A 16,757-nucleotide genomic window follows, 5' to 3' on the forward strand; every position below is an offset into this window, starting at 1 on the left:
TACCAGGAAATCAATAATTCAATGCATTAAAGAGCTATGACTTCATTGAGATGGGAATTCATCTACTAATGCAGATTGCAATAGATCTATAACTGAGTAGGTAAGTTTTAGAAACTTACCTGAAGCTCTCTGACTTGCTCATGATTATATAGCTAATAAAACCTGCCTGAAAGTGGTATGATTTGAACACAGGTCATAAATATCAAAGGCAAGATTTGAAACAAATTCAGAGGCAAAATTTGAACTAACTTCTCCAATTCTAGAATGTGTGTTCTCTCAACTGTATCATTTATTCTGCCATTGACTTTCTTGGATCTGAAATGAGGTGAAAAAGTCTTTTTTTTTTTTCTTAAAAGGACATGCTCTTATATCCCTTTCCTACTTATCCTGTTTTGTGAGCTACTCTTTAAAAAAAAAAAAAAATGTGTCTCAAGTGAATGGAAATGAAAGCTGAGATATGCCTTTAGCACTTTTCTGTTATTTGAATCCAAGAAATAAGGTATTTTCTTAATCTAATCAAAACCATGCACAATGGGCAGATGGAAAAGGTGGCCAATAGTCTTTCTATGTTTTGGAATCATTCTTCCCAATCCAGTGCTGCCCATTGGCAACAGCTTAATGTTATCAACATGAATACAATAAGAAATTCATGAATATTTTATAGTCCAGACCCAACAAATCAGTACAATAGATATTAAAAAGAAAAACCAATGAAATGTTTGGCCCCCAAAATTATTTGTTTATGTCACCGAGTACCATTTCCAAGTCAGAAATATTTTAAAAAACATCATTTTAACATAGACAAATGAAACTATCATATTACATGAAAATTACCATTTGGTTATTCTGATTTCTTGGGAGAGGGAGTAGAACTTACAAAATGTAAATGTATCTTTTTATTAACTCCAAGAAAATATTTACATGCATTTCTGATTACATTCTACTTGTCTTTGAAGGCTGCCAAAAAAACACTGATTTTTAAACATGGTATATGAAATTAAATAACAATATTGGAAAAATAAATATGTTTTATTACATATAAATACATAGAAATCTATACTGCTCAGAATAGTCAGGCAATATTAGGTTTAGCTGTTTTTTAAGGTGTTCAAAAATATAATAATAAAAATATTTACAATCTTTTTAGAAGCAGTGAGGTGATAAAAACACCAAAGTCAAACTTTTCCCTCATACTACATACAGTAGTTGCACACTTTAACATGAAAATGAGGTAGGCACAAATCCATAAGTCAGTTAGGCAGCAACCCAACCCCAGCTCTTTGGTCCTTAGAGCTCATCAATTCTCATTATCCAAGTTGACAAGTATCATTTCAAAGGCACCTAAACCAGACTTCAGTCACAAAAGAGTTTATAGGGTTTGTCATGAACAATTGACCAAAGCAGTTTCTACTGGTACAATAAAGTCTACTCAGGAAAAGCCTTGGAAATGGCCGTAGAGCCATTCTGGGTCCTGAAGTAATCACATTTTTTTTTAACCTTAATTATAAACATAAATTCATTATCTTGGCATTCTAGACTTTTCCTGATGGTTCTACCATCTCCTGTCTATGCTTTCACTATCTAGAACTCTCCTGAGGACATCTTTCAGGAATTATCAAGTATATTCATTATGCCTCTCCTTCCTAGGGATTAATGGTAGGGACTTTTTACCATTGAAGTCTCTCCAGATTCCAAAATTCAAAAATAAAACAATAACAGAAACTTGAAGAACACTTTTCAATATGATTTTTTTTACCCAGATTCTAAAGAGATTTAGGCCATGCTTGGAACACAGCCACTTGGGTCCCTTCATTCTAGGGACCCTAGCGTAGAGAATCTAAGTGTCTATTTGACAAACTTTTGGAAAGATTTGGAAGAGTTTTGCTGAATGGAGATATGTCCATATCCTTCTGTTGCTGAAAACTTCTGAACACAAGGAAGCCTGGAGGAGTGAATTTTTTTTTTCCTTTGGATAGCTTCCATTTTGTGGGAGTAATTTGGGGGAGAAAAGTACAGCTCTGAGAAACTAATGGTGAAAGTTGGTCACTTTCTGAAACCTGCTAAAAAACCTATTTCAAAGCAACGTGTTACCACCTCAAGTAGAATATCAGCAAGACTGACAATTCTGATTATAGAAGCACCAAATATAAATGCCTACTGCAGTTTTATGGCCATTGGTAGAACTGATTGAGGTATGATTCAATTTAGAGTTGGGAAGAAATATTACCATAGCACCCACAGAAATGAACATGAAGTCTAATGGGGATCTGGAAAAACAAAAATCTATTTAGGACAATCTGCTCGTGGCCAATGTAGCTATTAAAATAAATTATTTTAGATTTTTAACTTTTAAAATTATGATTAAAAACACAATGTCTCACTTCTCACTGACATGGTAAGCAACTCTAAAGATGCACGTGGACAGTGTTCACTTTATCTAGAAAGACACTTGAATTTTTAAAGCCCTTCTAACATCAATGTTAGTTGGCCAGTCACATCTGTGAATGGGGAAAGATGTGAATATCCATTTCTGTGAAGGAAGGCAGCAAAGCACCATATTTCTTCTGTAACGTCAATGTTTTTGAAAATAGTGAACAGGTAACAAAAACATTCTAATTCAATATCATCAAATTATATATTGTTAAACCAATTAAAGCAATACATGTTTCTAATGTTCAATCTAAACACCAGTGCTTAAGCTTAAGACTCTCCTTGTACATGAGTAGATGTTAGCTTAAGTAATTCAGCTGTTTCTAGAGAGGATCAGGAGAGGTAGTGAGCCTTGGTATCGAGAGCCATGCCATGAAGATTTGCATTCAAACTCCAGCTCTAGAGCTTGATCTAAGCTAAATATAACCCCAGCAATGGAAGCAGAATTGTGGAGTATACAGAAGGCTGGTCTCCAAGCCAGGAAGACCTAGATTCAAATCCTGACACAATCTGGTCATATAATTCTAGGTGAACTGATTCCTCGGTATTTGAGGCAACTCTTGAATTCTAAATAACCGAGAAGATGATAATTTGCATTGTTAAATTATCCTTACCTGAACATTTCCTAGATTATTGAAATCATGAATAAAGATGTAATTACAAAATTAAGTGCTTTGATTAAAAATAGCAAAAATACATCTATTTGGGATCACCAAAAATGAAAGAGATACACAAAAAGGGTGAGGAGATTAGCTGGCAATGTTTGGAACATATTCCCTTCTACTTATTAAAACCATTAAGTCGCCAGTCTCTAGGTTCTTATCTTTGGAGCAGATTGTGGAAATGTGAAAAGTAACTTAAGTTAGGCCCTGCTGAAGTGAAGTGATCAAGGATTTTGTACAAAGTACTAATTAGCTATGGGATGTTGGGAAAAACTCTGCTTCTCTCTGCCTCTGTTTCCTCAATGGTAAAAACAAGAGATTAGATTAAAAAGTCCCTTATAGGTTCCTTCTTCTTATAATACACAATGATTTTATGAAGCTCTTTCCCTCTCCCTTCTGTATTCTCAAATAAATTCTTCCTACGTAGAATAAGATATGAGGATTTATTTATGGAACTGAAGGGTATATAGCTAGGGTAAGCATAAATCTATTCTCCAAATCATGGGAAAAGAGAATTCAAAACTACCCATACTCCACCTTAAATCTTAAAAGAGGAAAATTTGAAAATCGGGGCTTGGCTAAATTTATGGAACTCATTATGCTAAGAGGCCAAAAATGCATGCTAAAAATAAACTCAAGAATGCATAATTATCTAGTAAGGGGCCTAAGGATGACTGACCCTCATATTTCTAAGTTAGTATCATGGAAGACATCATGATCTTCCACAAAACATCCCTCAGTCCCACTTGTCAGAAGCCAAATAATGCTAGGGAGAAAAAAACAAAAAACAAAAACCTACTGATCTATAGACTTGAGAGTCAATGGCATTCCAGATCCCTTTCTTAGGCATTTGACAAGACTTTTATACTTACAATCTAACTAATGATAAGTGAGGTTTTTATTCTAAATCTTCTAGGCTTGGACTCACACTGAGAATTCTATTTACATAAACAGTGCTAGAACTTCATCTCAGCGACCAAAGTCATCCCCAGAAATGCCATGAAGTACCAGTAATGCCCATAAGTGAACCCACTATGTGACTTACTTTGTAATGGTTAAGAATATTTCTTCCAACCATTCTGAGTTTAAAAAACAAACAAAAAACAAAACAAAACAAAACCATCATCTACCAACAATTCAACATAATACTAAATTTGTGGTTAGTGCAAATATTGTCTTCATGTGAAAATCTACTGCATTTACTGAGCAACCATCTCAGATTGCAGGTGTCTCTTCCCTCCTGACTCCTCCAACCCCCCACAATTTACTTAACTGAAATATTATATTTACACAGTCATTGATTCTGTTTACAAAGAGCTGTGCATAGCACTTACACCAGCACATTTGTCAGTAGGAACAGAAAGCTAGATCAGAAAGGGAAAAAAAAAATGGCGAAATTCGTTTGACCCTCTTAATGTAAATGACAACATTGGAAGGTGTCTTAACAACCAGCAAATCCCCAGTTCTACAACCGTATTCACTTTTCTTTATAGATGCAGTCTCAGTATTCACCAAGACTGTGGTCAAAATGGGAGAAGGAAAAAAATCTCAACAGTCACAAAATCATCAGTTTCACCATTGTGTTTGCTTTGTCTGCTTTGTACGATCTTGGCAATCAAGGAGACAGTGGTGGTGGGAGAAAGTAGAAAGTAAAACCGGTTTGACTGTTTTAACATAGGTGAGAACATTTGGAGAGTCTCAACAGCCATCAAATCACCAGTTCTCCTACTGGGTTCATTTTGTCTGTTTGGAAGTACAGCCTCAATAAACATCGAGACCAGTCAGAAGGAGGGAAAGTGGTGAAACTGGTTTGACTGTCAACGTTTGAGGGATCTAGATCACCATCAAATCTTTGATTCTATCATCATCTTCCTTTTGGCTGCTTTATAGGCAACAGTCTCAGTAATCACTAAGCCTGTCACTCAAGGCAAAAAATAAGGAACACAGGCTATCATCAGACAGTGGAATCCAAATTTGCTTTGGCTTCAATAAGCAGATTATTACTCTATTCAATCATGAGACAAAAAAAAAAAAACTGCAAAAAGCTCAACTTGTACAAAATATATTCAAACAGAAACTGCTTGTATTTAGCTTTGGAAATGAAGGATTCTGAGTTCATCTTCAGTCTGTCAAAATCAGAGAGGTTTTTTTGTTTTGTTTTTAGTAAAAGAATTATCATCAAGCAGATGACATCTTTTCTGGGGGAGAGTCATGAAACTTTCTATTAAAGTACAGTTGAACTTAGAGTCTACATCAATGAAGAGGAGAGTGGGCTTGTACTGAATGAAGAAATCCTAGATCCTTGAGGTACACTGAAATGTACATCCCATATTACTACTGGGCATAGTCTATAAATATAAAATTGTGCACCATATTCTTCTTAGCTAACTCCTTTATGAAGTGTACTTGCCCTTTTGAGCCAAGAGAGGGAAGGAAACACATTGTTAAGTTCTCTCTGTGATGCATCCAATAGGCCCCAGTGACCTGGCAGAATTACCATCCCTTCCACCATAACTGGTCTACCGTAAAACAGGCTCTGGCAGACACACAACAGCAACTGTCCCAGTGGCTTTTCCCCAAACACCACAGCCAAAGGCACGTCTAGTTAGACGGGTTATGGAGCACCCAGACACCAACGAACAAACATTAAGATTTAGGGCCGTACCGAGCTCCAAGGGCCAGAATTCCACCTCGCATCTTGAGGGCAAGAATGAGTATTGCACTGCTCACGATCCGGAGGTTTATCCAGAATTTCACAGCTCAGGTCTGTAAATCTTTCCCCATCAGGACGTTGGCAAGCCACCAGTCTGGTCCGTGTTCCTCCACCACATGGCTTGGTGCACTGAAAAGTGATAGAAATGGGTGAAGATCATCTTAACAACAAATGGGGATCGGAAGGCCTTTTTTTTGGTGCTGGCAATTTTTTCAATCATAAGGGAATCCCAAGAGAACAGAGGATGGGCAGGTGTATGTTGGTCATCAGATGAAGGTATTTCCCCCCCAAATACAACACTTCAAGTATTAATATGGTTGCCACCTGTAGTGGTGGAAGGAACATGAGAATTCTTTAAATATAAAGTACTATGGGCAATAGCTTCCCATTCCAGTTCACTGCCTTTCCTTTGAGGTCTACATAAACACAAGGTCACCTGACTAAAGATGATGGGAGACTTTGTGTGGTAGGATCCTAGACTCAGAGCTGAAAGCAGAGATGAAAGGGATCTCAATGACCATGGGGTCCAACCTCTCAGTTTAGAGATGAAGGAAGTGAGAATTAGAGAAGTGAGATTTGAACTCAGAACCTCTAACTCCAGAACACTGGCTCTCTGCATTGTACCAAAAGATTTACGGATATGTAAGAATTATCTAAGCATATATATCTAAGAATTGACAGCTATGTCAAAAAGCTTTCCTTATTCCAATGTCTTATATTCTCTTTAGGATTGCATCAAGTGGTGTTAAAGCTGACTCCATTTCCTTGAACAAATACTACATTCTGCAAGGATGAATAAGCAAGTTGATGGGAACGTGAGGGGAAGTTCTGATTTCTGATGAGATCAAAGCCTTCTGAAACTGGAACAAAATTGTGTTTCTTGGGTAACAGGCTGGGGAGAAAGGGATTTCATTTCCCTGATGCCATGATGTCACAAGCCAGGGCTCCCACAAAAACTGCATCCTCTGATTGGTGATGACAACCCAAATCACGTACAACTCTTAACTCTTCTGCAACAACAGAAGTCCAGTCATAATCCCAGGGGAGAGAGTCATGGAAGAGAGAGGATGACTTCTCCAAAGAGTTCAGGGAAACTGGCAGCATGTCTACCCCACCCCTAGCAGAGCTTCCTCTTCTAGTCTCCAAACAGAGTCTGCCAATATAAGATGATGGAAGCCAACCAAAATCTTGACTGCTGATTATGGCCTATTAGTCACTTGTTTAACACAACTGAACATAAATAAATGATTGTAGTGACATGAATATTTGGAACGATCTACCCACTAGGTTCAAAAGTTTTTCATGTGTAGATTTTTCAACCTCCAATCCTCATATTTACTTAGTGACATAATATTTAGTATATTTACAACACTGAGTATATTTACTTTTAAAATTAAGACAAGAGTTCAACATGATCTCTTTGTCTATTCTATCCTGAGAACTCAAAAGTGTCTAGAAATGAACTTAGCTACTTCAAGACAAACTTTTGAACAAACAACAGCTGAGGAGTTAAAAAATAGAAGATACATTAATAATTATTTATTCTAAAGAGTAGAAGACAGCTCAGATGGGAATAATCGCACTGCATGCATTAAAGCTTTCCAAATTCAGAATATTGGGTGTCTTCTGAACCCAGGGAACCAGTAAACAGAAGCAGCCCAATGCCTGAAAGGAACTGGATTGGAAGTTGGGGGATTTGGGCTGAAATCCCCTTACTACAAATCCCTCATCTCCCTGGACTTCAGTTTCCTCATCTGTCCAATGAAAAGGTGCTAGACTAGATTGCTTCTGGGATTTCTTTCCCTGGTTGTGGATCATGGGAACTTATGATTGGATGAAAAAAGTAGGCTTCTTACTCAAATGAAAAGAGGACTTGAGAAAAAAAAATTACTTGCTAAAGGAAATAAACTCTGGGAATGCTTTAAACCCATTAATAATGAGTCAAAAGTCAATAATGCTCCAGTGAGTGTTTTCTTATATTAACTACTAATTACTCATTTAATCATTAAAACACCTTTAAAAGGCTACGAGCAGTTGGCTGCTGGATCTTCCTGAAAGATCCAGAAAAAAAAAGGTGATAATTCAAGATGATTGCCTTAATAATCCAAAAAAAAAAAACAAAACAAAAACTGAATTTAATAAGAACAATAATGCCAGAACTGACACATAGCTTTAAAGTTTGCAAAGCTGTTTATATATACTGTTTCATTTGACAATCTTATAAGATACACCGGCAGGTAGCATTATCCTCACTTTATAAATAGGGAAACTGAGGTTCAGAAGCCTTAAATAAGACTGGGAAGGAGAGTGCTGTCTTTTTATCTCCAGAACTTATGGCAGGTTTTGTATATAGTAGGAGTTTAATAAATATCTGTTCTATTAGTAAGTGCTGGAGGCAGAATTCATAGATGTTTACATGTCATTTAAAATGTATCACCTATGGAAAAGGGGCGCAGTTTATTTAGATAGAGAGTTGGCCACAGAATCAGAAAATACTTGATTTCATTCCTTGTAACTGTCTGACTTTGGACTAGCCATTTAACTCTTAAAGCCTCCTCTGGGCAGGATAAGCTACAGGAGTTGTCAATTGACATCAGGGTAGAGAGATTCCTTGAAGGCAGATTCCAACATGAATGAAATCCCAAGTCCTGATTTTCTCCAAGTCTCTTTTCCTTCCTCCTGTCCCGGCCCCACAACCCTAGATCAACCCAACAACGGGGCAATCAGCCATAAACAAAATGAAAAGAAGGCAGTGGATGACCTCACCTCTCCCCAGTTGCCATAAGCCCACTGAGGACACGGGCCAGATTCACATGATCTCTGCTCATCAGGTTTGAGTCTCTCTGCACAGTCATTGGCAGCATATCCATTTTCATCTTGACAGACGACGACTCGCCGCTGGAACCCACCAGCACACGTACTGGAGCACTGAAACAAAATGATTCAAGAAATTAATTAGTAATCCATTTTTGCTACAATAAGAGCTAACTCCAGGTGATGGACTAGTGGGGTGAAATCTTGAAATAGCTTCAAAACTGACAAAATGATAAGCCGTCACGGAGAAAACCACTGGAGTTTACATATTTTTGGGGGTGGGGAGACGATGGTAACTTACCTAGTATCACACAGCTAGTAAGTATCAAATATTGAAAGCCTGATTTGCTCAGTCCTTCTCACTCTAGGGCTTGTGCTTATCTACTGAGCCACTAACTGCCCCAAGTCTATGCACTATTGAGTATTCTAAGCATCCTGAAAATGAGAGACATGTTTTATGCTTTTACTTTTTCTTTCTTTGCTGAGGCAATTGGGGTTAAGTGACTTGCCCAGGGTCACACAGCTAGGAAGTGTTAAGTGATTGAGGTCAGATTTGAACTCAGATCCTCCTGACTTCAGGGCTACTGCTCTGTCCACTGTACCAACTAATAATTGCCCCATTTTATGCTTTTTTTAAACCTATAGGCACCTTGGACATATGGGAGACAGACATTCAACAAAATAATTGTGCAACTATAAATGAAAAAGTTAATAGCTAACTCGGAAAAACCAACAACCATCCTGGAAAAACAGAAAATGAAATTAGCATTTGGTACTTTACTAGCTGAGTCATCTTGGTCAAGTACCTTAACAGTTCTGGGTCTCAGTTTCCTTATCTGTAAAAATGCAAAGCTTTGACTATGGCCTCTGGAGCCATCTAAGCTAAGATCTTGAATCTTATGGAAAAGCAAGTTAATTCTCAAATGAAGAGCGTTCTTTGAGAGCACTTTAAGATCATTTGCAAAGAGACTTGCTTGCTTCTTTAAGTGTTAATAACTTATCTAATCATTAAAATGCTTCTTCCTAAAATGCAATGCCCTGAATTGACTGGGGCAGGTGGCCATGGGACCATTCCCTCCTATTCCTGGACACATAGTGAGAAGTGGCTCATGGAGCTGGTGGATAGTATTTGCTTTCTTTACTATATGGGAGGAGTCAGATGAAGAGGAGGAAGATAGTATTTGTGTATGTATATGGGTGTATAGGAATATAGGGTACAGAGAGGAACACCTATCTAGAAATGATTATGATTTTTTTTTATATAAAAAAAGGCATTTAAAAAAACAGGAGGAAGGAAAGAAAACATTTTTTTTTGTTTTCTAAACACAATCACATTTTATTGTTCCATGTCATCTTCACAGCATCTTTCTGAAAGGTCAAAGAAGGAGATTTAAAAAAAAAATGATTTTGCCATTCATGACTCAGCTCTCTAGTCTACTGTTCCACTTCCTTTACAATCAATGGAGCAAATCCCACACTTGGTGAACATCTAGTGGCTGTAATGAAGCTTCATTGTCAAATTACTTAGCTATGGAAGAAAGGGATGCTCTTTCCCAGAATCACATTACAACACTCAGAAGTTCTGGCTTTAAAATTGGGGGAATCTGGGCTTCAACTTTACCCATTTATCACTTATATACTTTTAGGCAAGTCACTCAATATCACTGGAACTCAGTTTCTCCCTGTGCAAAAAAAAAAAAAAAAAAAAAAAAAGGAGGGGATGGAACTAGATCTCAAAGGTCCCTGCAGGTAAGGGAGCCTTCAGTCCAATGCCTGTGACTGCCAAATTTTCTTTCCAACCCTTTCCCAACATTTTGCAGATTAGTCACTATATTTTCACTATTCCAAATGTGTTTTGGTCAAGTCCATATGGTCGAATTTCCCTCCAAAAAACATTTTAATCTTCATTATTTCCTATCATACTTTTCATAGACCCAATAATGTGCTAGAGTAACTTCCCATGCTGTCTTTACATAGCTTTCTCATTTTATCTGTATCTCAGGAGTATTTTCTCCTTTGCATAATTTCCTTATCTTTCTAAACTCTGCGTGTGTTTGCTAGCTTCCCCTGTTCAAACTAGCTGAATTCACCTATAAAGGAACCATCTGTTGTTACAAAAGCAACCCAGTTCCCAAGATCCTCTAAGCCTCGAGTTGAATCAGCAACAATTTTGAAGTTTTTGTTCAGAGATTAGATTTTTGAGCCTTATCTAACCCCAAACAAATGCTATTATTTCAAAACAGCAAATATTCTTACTTCTCCAGCCTCATCTTACACAAAGTCATTTCTTTCTCTACTACAACAGCCATGATCTGCTGGTGGGAATTAGAGTGCTTGCCTTCACTAGTCAAACAGGGCTTGTTTTTGTTTTTAAACCGCTTTGTCCAACACCAGCTTACATTTGCAGATCATTATTTTTCTCTGATCTGTTTTTTTTTTTTTTTCCATCTGATGTAGGTGAATTGTGTGTGTGTGTGTGTGTGTGTGTGTGTGTGTGTGTGTTGTATTTGTATTCTTTACTTCTCATGTTCTATTCCCAAAGGATTCTGGGTGACATTCTATGGATGGCCTTTAAAATACCAAGGTTTGTGATTTTTCAGATACTCTCCCTTGGCCGGTTCTGGAAAATGATCAAGTTAAGATGTCATTGCTTGCGGACCAGATGGCGCATACTGTGGCTCTGCTGGCCATCCCAGCACTTGCAACTTTACAAACCAACATCATTCTTTGTCTACAGCTCCCTATGTGTGTTGTCTTCCCCCAGGGGAATACAAAGTCCTTGAGGGAAATGAGTTTTGCTTTTATAATGGGCACAGTTCCTCTCCTCTCCCTTCATCTCCTCCATTGTTACCTTCTCTTCTCCTCTCCCTTACACTTCCTACTCCTAATCTCTCTTCTTCCCTCACCTCCTCCTTTTTTTGTCCTTCCCTCCTCCTCCTCTCTTTTCTTCCCATCTTTCCTCCACTTCAACAACCAGTCCCTCTTTTCCCCTCTTATCTCCTCTCCACTCTTGTGCTCCCCCTCTTATTTCTTTCTTCCTGTCTTCTCCTCTCCTCTTCCCTTTCTTTCATTCATTATAAACATTAAGTAATCCACTTCTGAGCCCTGAGTAAATCAGGAATCAGAAGAGACACCTTGTCTTTGAGAACTGAAAGGCAAACAGTTTTCCAGTTTTTCTTTCATCAATGACACACTAAAAAGACAGGATGGTGGGCTGGCTATCAAGAAAACCTGGGTCCACCCTTCCCCCCAGCTCTGCTCCTTAATTTTTCTGTGTGTCTGTTTGATATCTTTCCTGCTCTCCTCCTCCCAGTTGTGAGTAGAGCTCGGGAACACAGGGAATACTGGACTTTCAGTCAGAAAGATTTGAGTTCAAATCCTGTTTCAGGCATTTACTACGTAATTTTTGGGAATGTCACTCATAGCCTCAGTTCCTTCATGTGTAAAATGAGGACAATGCCTCATCTACCTCAGAGAGTTGCTGTGAGACCAAATGAGATGACATCTATAAAACATTCTATAAAGGCTGGCTGATTACTGTCCCTTCCTCCACAAATTTATAGTCTCTTTAACACATATAGAAATATGCTATTTCCTCTTACAGAGGATTCTGTAACTCCAACAGAATATAAGCTCTTCAAGGGCAGAATGTGTAGTTTTTTGGTCTTTATTTTTGTTTCTAGTCTTTCCATCTCTAGAATCTAGCACAATGCTAGGCAGCTAAATAATGCTCTTTTATATCATGTTTATATGATATGTGGTGATATGATATGACATATGTGATTTATATGATATGTTTATATGATATATGCTCCTGAATCAATTAGTTGATATCTTATGTACCTCACTCAACTCTATAGGATGTCATTCAATAGTTGGAACCTTCAGAGTGGAATGATAATAAATTACATTATATAATTATACAATACATATTATATACATAAATTATACTATTACCTAAATAATTTATAATCATATAAATTATATTAAGTCAATTCTCTTGTCTGTACTGCTTATTTTTAATCATATACAACTTTATACAGTTCTCAAGCTGTTTCAGTTCCCTAACCCATCTCTCCCACAAGGCTTCTGGTTTTCAAGAGCAATGATCATATCAAATGTATCCTCCCCAATTTCCTCAATGTCTAGCACAGTGTCAGCATAGAGGGTCAGAGCTTCCCTGGGAGAAACCAGTTGGTTCAACTTCATCATTTCCCTGATAAAGAAATCGAGTATTTGGGTGGGCTCTGGACAATATGCTTGATTGTCTAGGAGCAGACCCTAACCCTAAAACTGGGCTCTTTTTATGATTTTATTCTGCCCATTAGTAGGCAGATACTTAACTCTTTCACTTAGATGTTTACTTTGTCCTTAACCTGCAATTTCATCCGTGTCAGGAACTCCGGTCCCATAGAATTGCCTGGGGGCACTCGGAGATTAAATGTTTTACCCAAGATCACACAGCCAATATGTGTCAAAGATAGGATTTGAATCCAGATATTTCGGACTTTAATGCTGGTCTATTATTATTTTTATTATTTTTACTATGCTACCTCTTTGAGTATTTATGGTTTTTGATTTGGGAATTTACATCAATGGCCACTTGTCAATTTGATAGCCATGCTTACAACTCTAATAAGTTTTATTTGGCATTTCTTTGGATATCCACGGTAACTGTGGAACCAGCGATTTATCCTCCGTGTCAGCCAGAACTTTTCTCTGACATTTCCAGGTGCTCAGTGATCTGAACACCTTTGATTTTCCTAGCATGCTTCCTGTGTTCCCTGGGTGATTACATTAAAAAAGAAAACCTTTCTTCCACTCTCTCCACATCAGTTAAATCCAAGTGAGACTGATGGAAGTATAAGGGGAAACTGTCATTCCATCAACCAGCCCTTTAACAAGGAGGACGGAGCTTTGGAGAGTTGTACTGTTTGCAAGTAAGATGTAGACAAAGACTACTTTTCCGCATTCATTTTTTAAAAAAAGATACAAACTTCATTCAACTCTTATAAAATGGCCTTCCAATTGCAACCAGACTTGGTTGGTGACTCCATTTTTTTAGTCTGTAAAGGCTTTATGAACACTTGGTTGTCTTAAAGAGTGAGGGGAGCAGGTGTGTCAAGCCAAGACTGGACAGCTTTACTTAGTTATGCCTAAATTCTCTGTGCACAAAGGGGGAAGAATGGGATTGGCCAAGGCTGGAAGAGTCAATGGACCAAATCCTAAAGGAATTGGAACACTGCCCAGAGGCAAGGTTTTTAATCCTGAAAGGAAGACAAGGTGGCCGAGGTTGTCCCAAATAATAATTGCATCTTTCTCTGGGGAAGCATTAAAAGCTATCATTACAATGCATGGGTATGGGTTTTGAGTTTCTTGAAACAGGAAGAATCATGGGGTACTCAGAGATTATCTCCATTAGGCACTCTTTAATCCCTCAAAATCTAAATCCTTTACAACATAAGAAAAGAAAGATAAGGGGGGGAGGAGAGAAAAGGGGAGGAAAAAGACGGAAGAAGATCAAAGGCTAGTCAGTCTATATAGAACTTTCAAGCATAAATATTCCTCTCAGAAAATAAAGCCAATTTATCGACTCATGCCCACAGTGGAAAACTGATACCTTTCCTTCTGAAGTCCAGTGCTCTTCACCCATTAAATATATGAGATACAACTAATCAGAAAATCAACAAGAAATCATTTCTTTAAAAGGTAACTGCGTAACAATTGGGCAGTTAGGTGGCAGAGTGAATAGAGTGCCCCTCTGGGAATCAAGAAGAATCACCTTCGTGAGTTCAAATCCAGCCTCAGACACTTACTAGCTATATGACCCTGGGCAAGTCACGTAATCCTATTTGCCTTAATTTCCTCATCTGTAAAATGAGCTGGAGAAGGCAAACCGCCCCAATACCTATACCAAGAAAACCCCAAATGCAGTCACAAATAATTGGATGTGATGACATGTCTAAACAACAACTAAACATCAAGCAGGTCAATTAGTAAACTCCTACTATCTTTACACATGGTTAATCACCACATTTTGCATGAAGTTCACCTGTCCCTCAGTGAAATCAAGCAGTTTCTTGATGTTTCATCTCATCATTTATTTTTGGAGAGACAGAGACAAAGACAGAGAGATAGACATAAGCAGAAAGAGAAGAGGGGAAAGGAAGGAGAGAGAGAACCAGAGAGAAGAAAAGACAGAGGGGAAGGGAGAGACAGAGACAGAAATAAAAAGACAGACACATACAGAGAGGGAAACAGAGAGAGAGAGAGAGAGAGAGAGAGAGAGAGAGAGAGAGAGAGAGAGAGAGAATATGAGAATTCTCTAAGGCCCCTTTCCCTTTGCTGAATTTAGAGATTCTGGCAAGCTCGTGCTAATTTACCTGTTCATCATGCCAATCACATTAGCTACACTAGCATTTACCTCCTAATCCAGGGTAATAATCTTCCCCCAATTCCGTGGCAGCTATGTCATTTTGAGAGTGCATTTATCTTGAAGATAGCAAGGAAGAAAATTGCTTTCATTTCAAACTCTCCTATAAAAGTTTCCCTCTCTGCTTAATTTCCCCACAGATCAGAGCTGTCAGTCTCTGGGAGGATCTATCAGAATCACAGTCCCAATATGCCCCCTGTGGACCACCAGACCATAACACTCATCTTACAGTGGAAAGCTCAATACTCCACAGGAGTGAGGTCCCCAAAGCCATTGCGACTTCATAAGTGCCTGTAAACGTGGTCACGTGGCCAGGTGTTAGCTCCCACAATTCTGCTTTTATAGTCTGTCTAAATCAAAGCAAAATGCCCAGTGCTGCTGCCTGGCGACGGAAGCGATGCCCCAAGGAAGCTTCCTCAGTTCCCCCCCAGACTCCGCTCACCAGAGAAACGCCCATGGGAATACTTACTGCCCCCCAGGGTCCGGTTCTCCACTGGTTGCCCCCGAGCACGTGGGTGCGGCTGGGACTGGCGCTTCTGGGGTGGTAGTCCTTGTTTTGGAAGGGGTGCTGGGGCGCGTCCCGGTCGTGGCTCTGGCGCGGGCAGGGCGACATGGAGCAGTCCTGTTCCGTTTCCGGGATATAATCCACATCGCACTCGCTCCGGTCAACTACCTGGTTGCTGTAGTTGACACATACCACCTGCCGAGTTGCCCTACCTTGTCCACAGGACACGGAGCACTGTGATGGACATTCAGAAAGGAAACACGCCCGTCATATGGTCATACAGAGAAGAAGAAAATGTGCATTTTGGGCATGGATGCGGTGGGAGAGAAATCACAAAATAAATACAATTATTGTAACCCAGCTGTTATTGAATGAACAGGGCCCTCTAGCACTTTGATGCTACCACCACCGCTACCCAAACCCAATTACCCCAGCCCCAAATCCGTAATCCCCTTGCTTACAGGGCTCCAATCCAAGGCCTTCCACTGCCCACAAGGGGTCACGGCACACACTTCCTTTGCTGATGGCCTAGGGAGAGTAGAACAGGCTTCCTCATCTGCCACTGAGCCCTCATCGTCCCTACAGCTGACATATCTCATCCGGGTTCCTTTTCCACATGTTGCTGAGCACTGGGGTTGATAGACATGAAGATGCGTTATGGAAACTTTCTCACCAGGCAGTGGCCCAGTTTTAATAATTACATCTTTAAAAATCCCATCCCTCACTCTTTATTCATCCTCTCTCCCCTGCCCCAGCCTCTGTATCCATTCAATTCCTTACTGGAGTCCAAGATCCAAATCTCCACTGGGTTCTTTGAATATTAGTGCTTCTTCTTGCTTCAGGTGCAGCTGGTGGAGGTTGGCAAGACATTAATTCACAGTCCTGTCCAAGAAACAAGCAAAGGGTCATATTATAGAAGCATGTGGAGGAGAGTCTCAAGTCTTCCACTAATGACTTGTGTAACTTCAGGTCAGACCCTTATATACATTCAGGATTCAGAATTAGAATGCACCTCTGTATCCATCCAGTTCCTACCTAAATGAAAATTCCCTCTATACTACTAGAGGAACTATTTGCCTGATAGTTCTTTTTTTTTTTTTTAATGAGTTTTTTCTTTATCCTTATAGATTGTTCTTTTGTTCTCTACTATGAACTTTTTTTTTTTTACTTTATTCTTCTTTTCCCCTTTCATCCCCCCTC

General features: G+C 38.9%; 1 protein-coding gene across 1 annotated transcript in view; it reads right to left on the reverse strand.

Moving 5' to 3' along the window:
• The window catches only part of ADAMTS9 (ADAM metallopeptidase with thrombospondin type 1 motif 9), a 181,957-nt gene that overhangs the window by 72,262 nt on the left and 92,938 nt on the right, over nt 1–16,757 (reverse strand). Inside the window, exons 24-28 of the mRNA XM_051980189.1 lie at nt 16,338–16,439; nt 16,019–16,186; nt 15,522–15,791; nt 8,572–8,733; nt 5,758–5,934 (exon numbers count right to left, since the gene is read on the reverse strand). Coding sequence (XP_051836149.1) covers nt 5,758–5,934; nt 8,572–8,733; nt 15,522–15,791; nt 16,019–16,186; nt 16,338–16,439 — 879 coding nt within the window. The remainder of the gene's footprint in view (nt 1–5,757; nt 5,935–8,571; nt 8,734–15,521; nt 15,792–16,018; nt 16,187–16,337; nt 16,440–16,757) is intronic.

This window comes from Antechinus flavipes, chromosome 1, assembly GCF_016432865.1.
Source record: "Antechinus flavipes isolate AdamAnt ecotype Samford, QLD, Australia chromosome 1, AdamAnt_v2, whole genome shotgun sequence".
Classification (NCBI taxonomy): domain Eukaryota; kingdom Metazoa; phylum Chordata; class Mammalia; order Dasyuromorphia; family Dasyuridae; genus Antechinus; species Antechinus flavipes.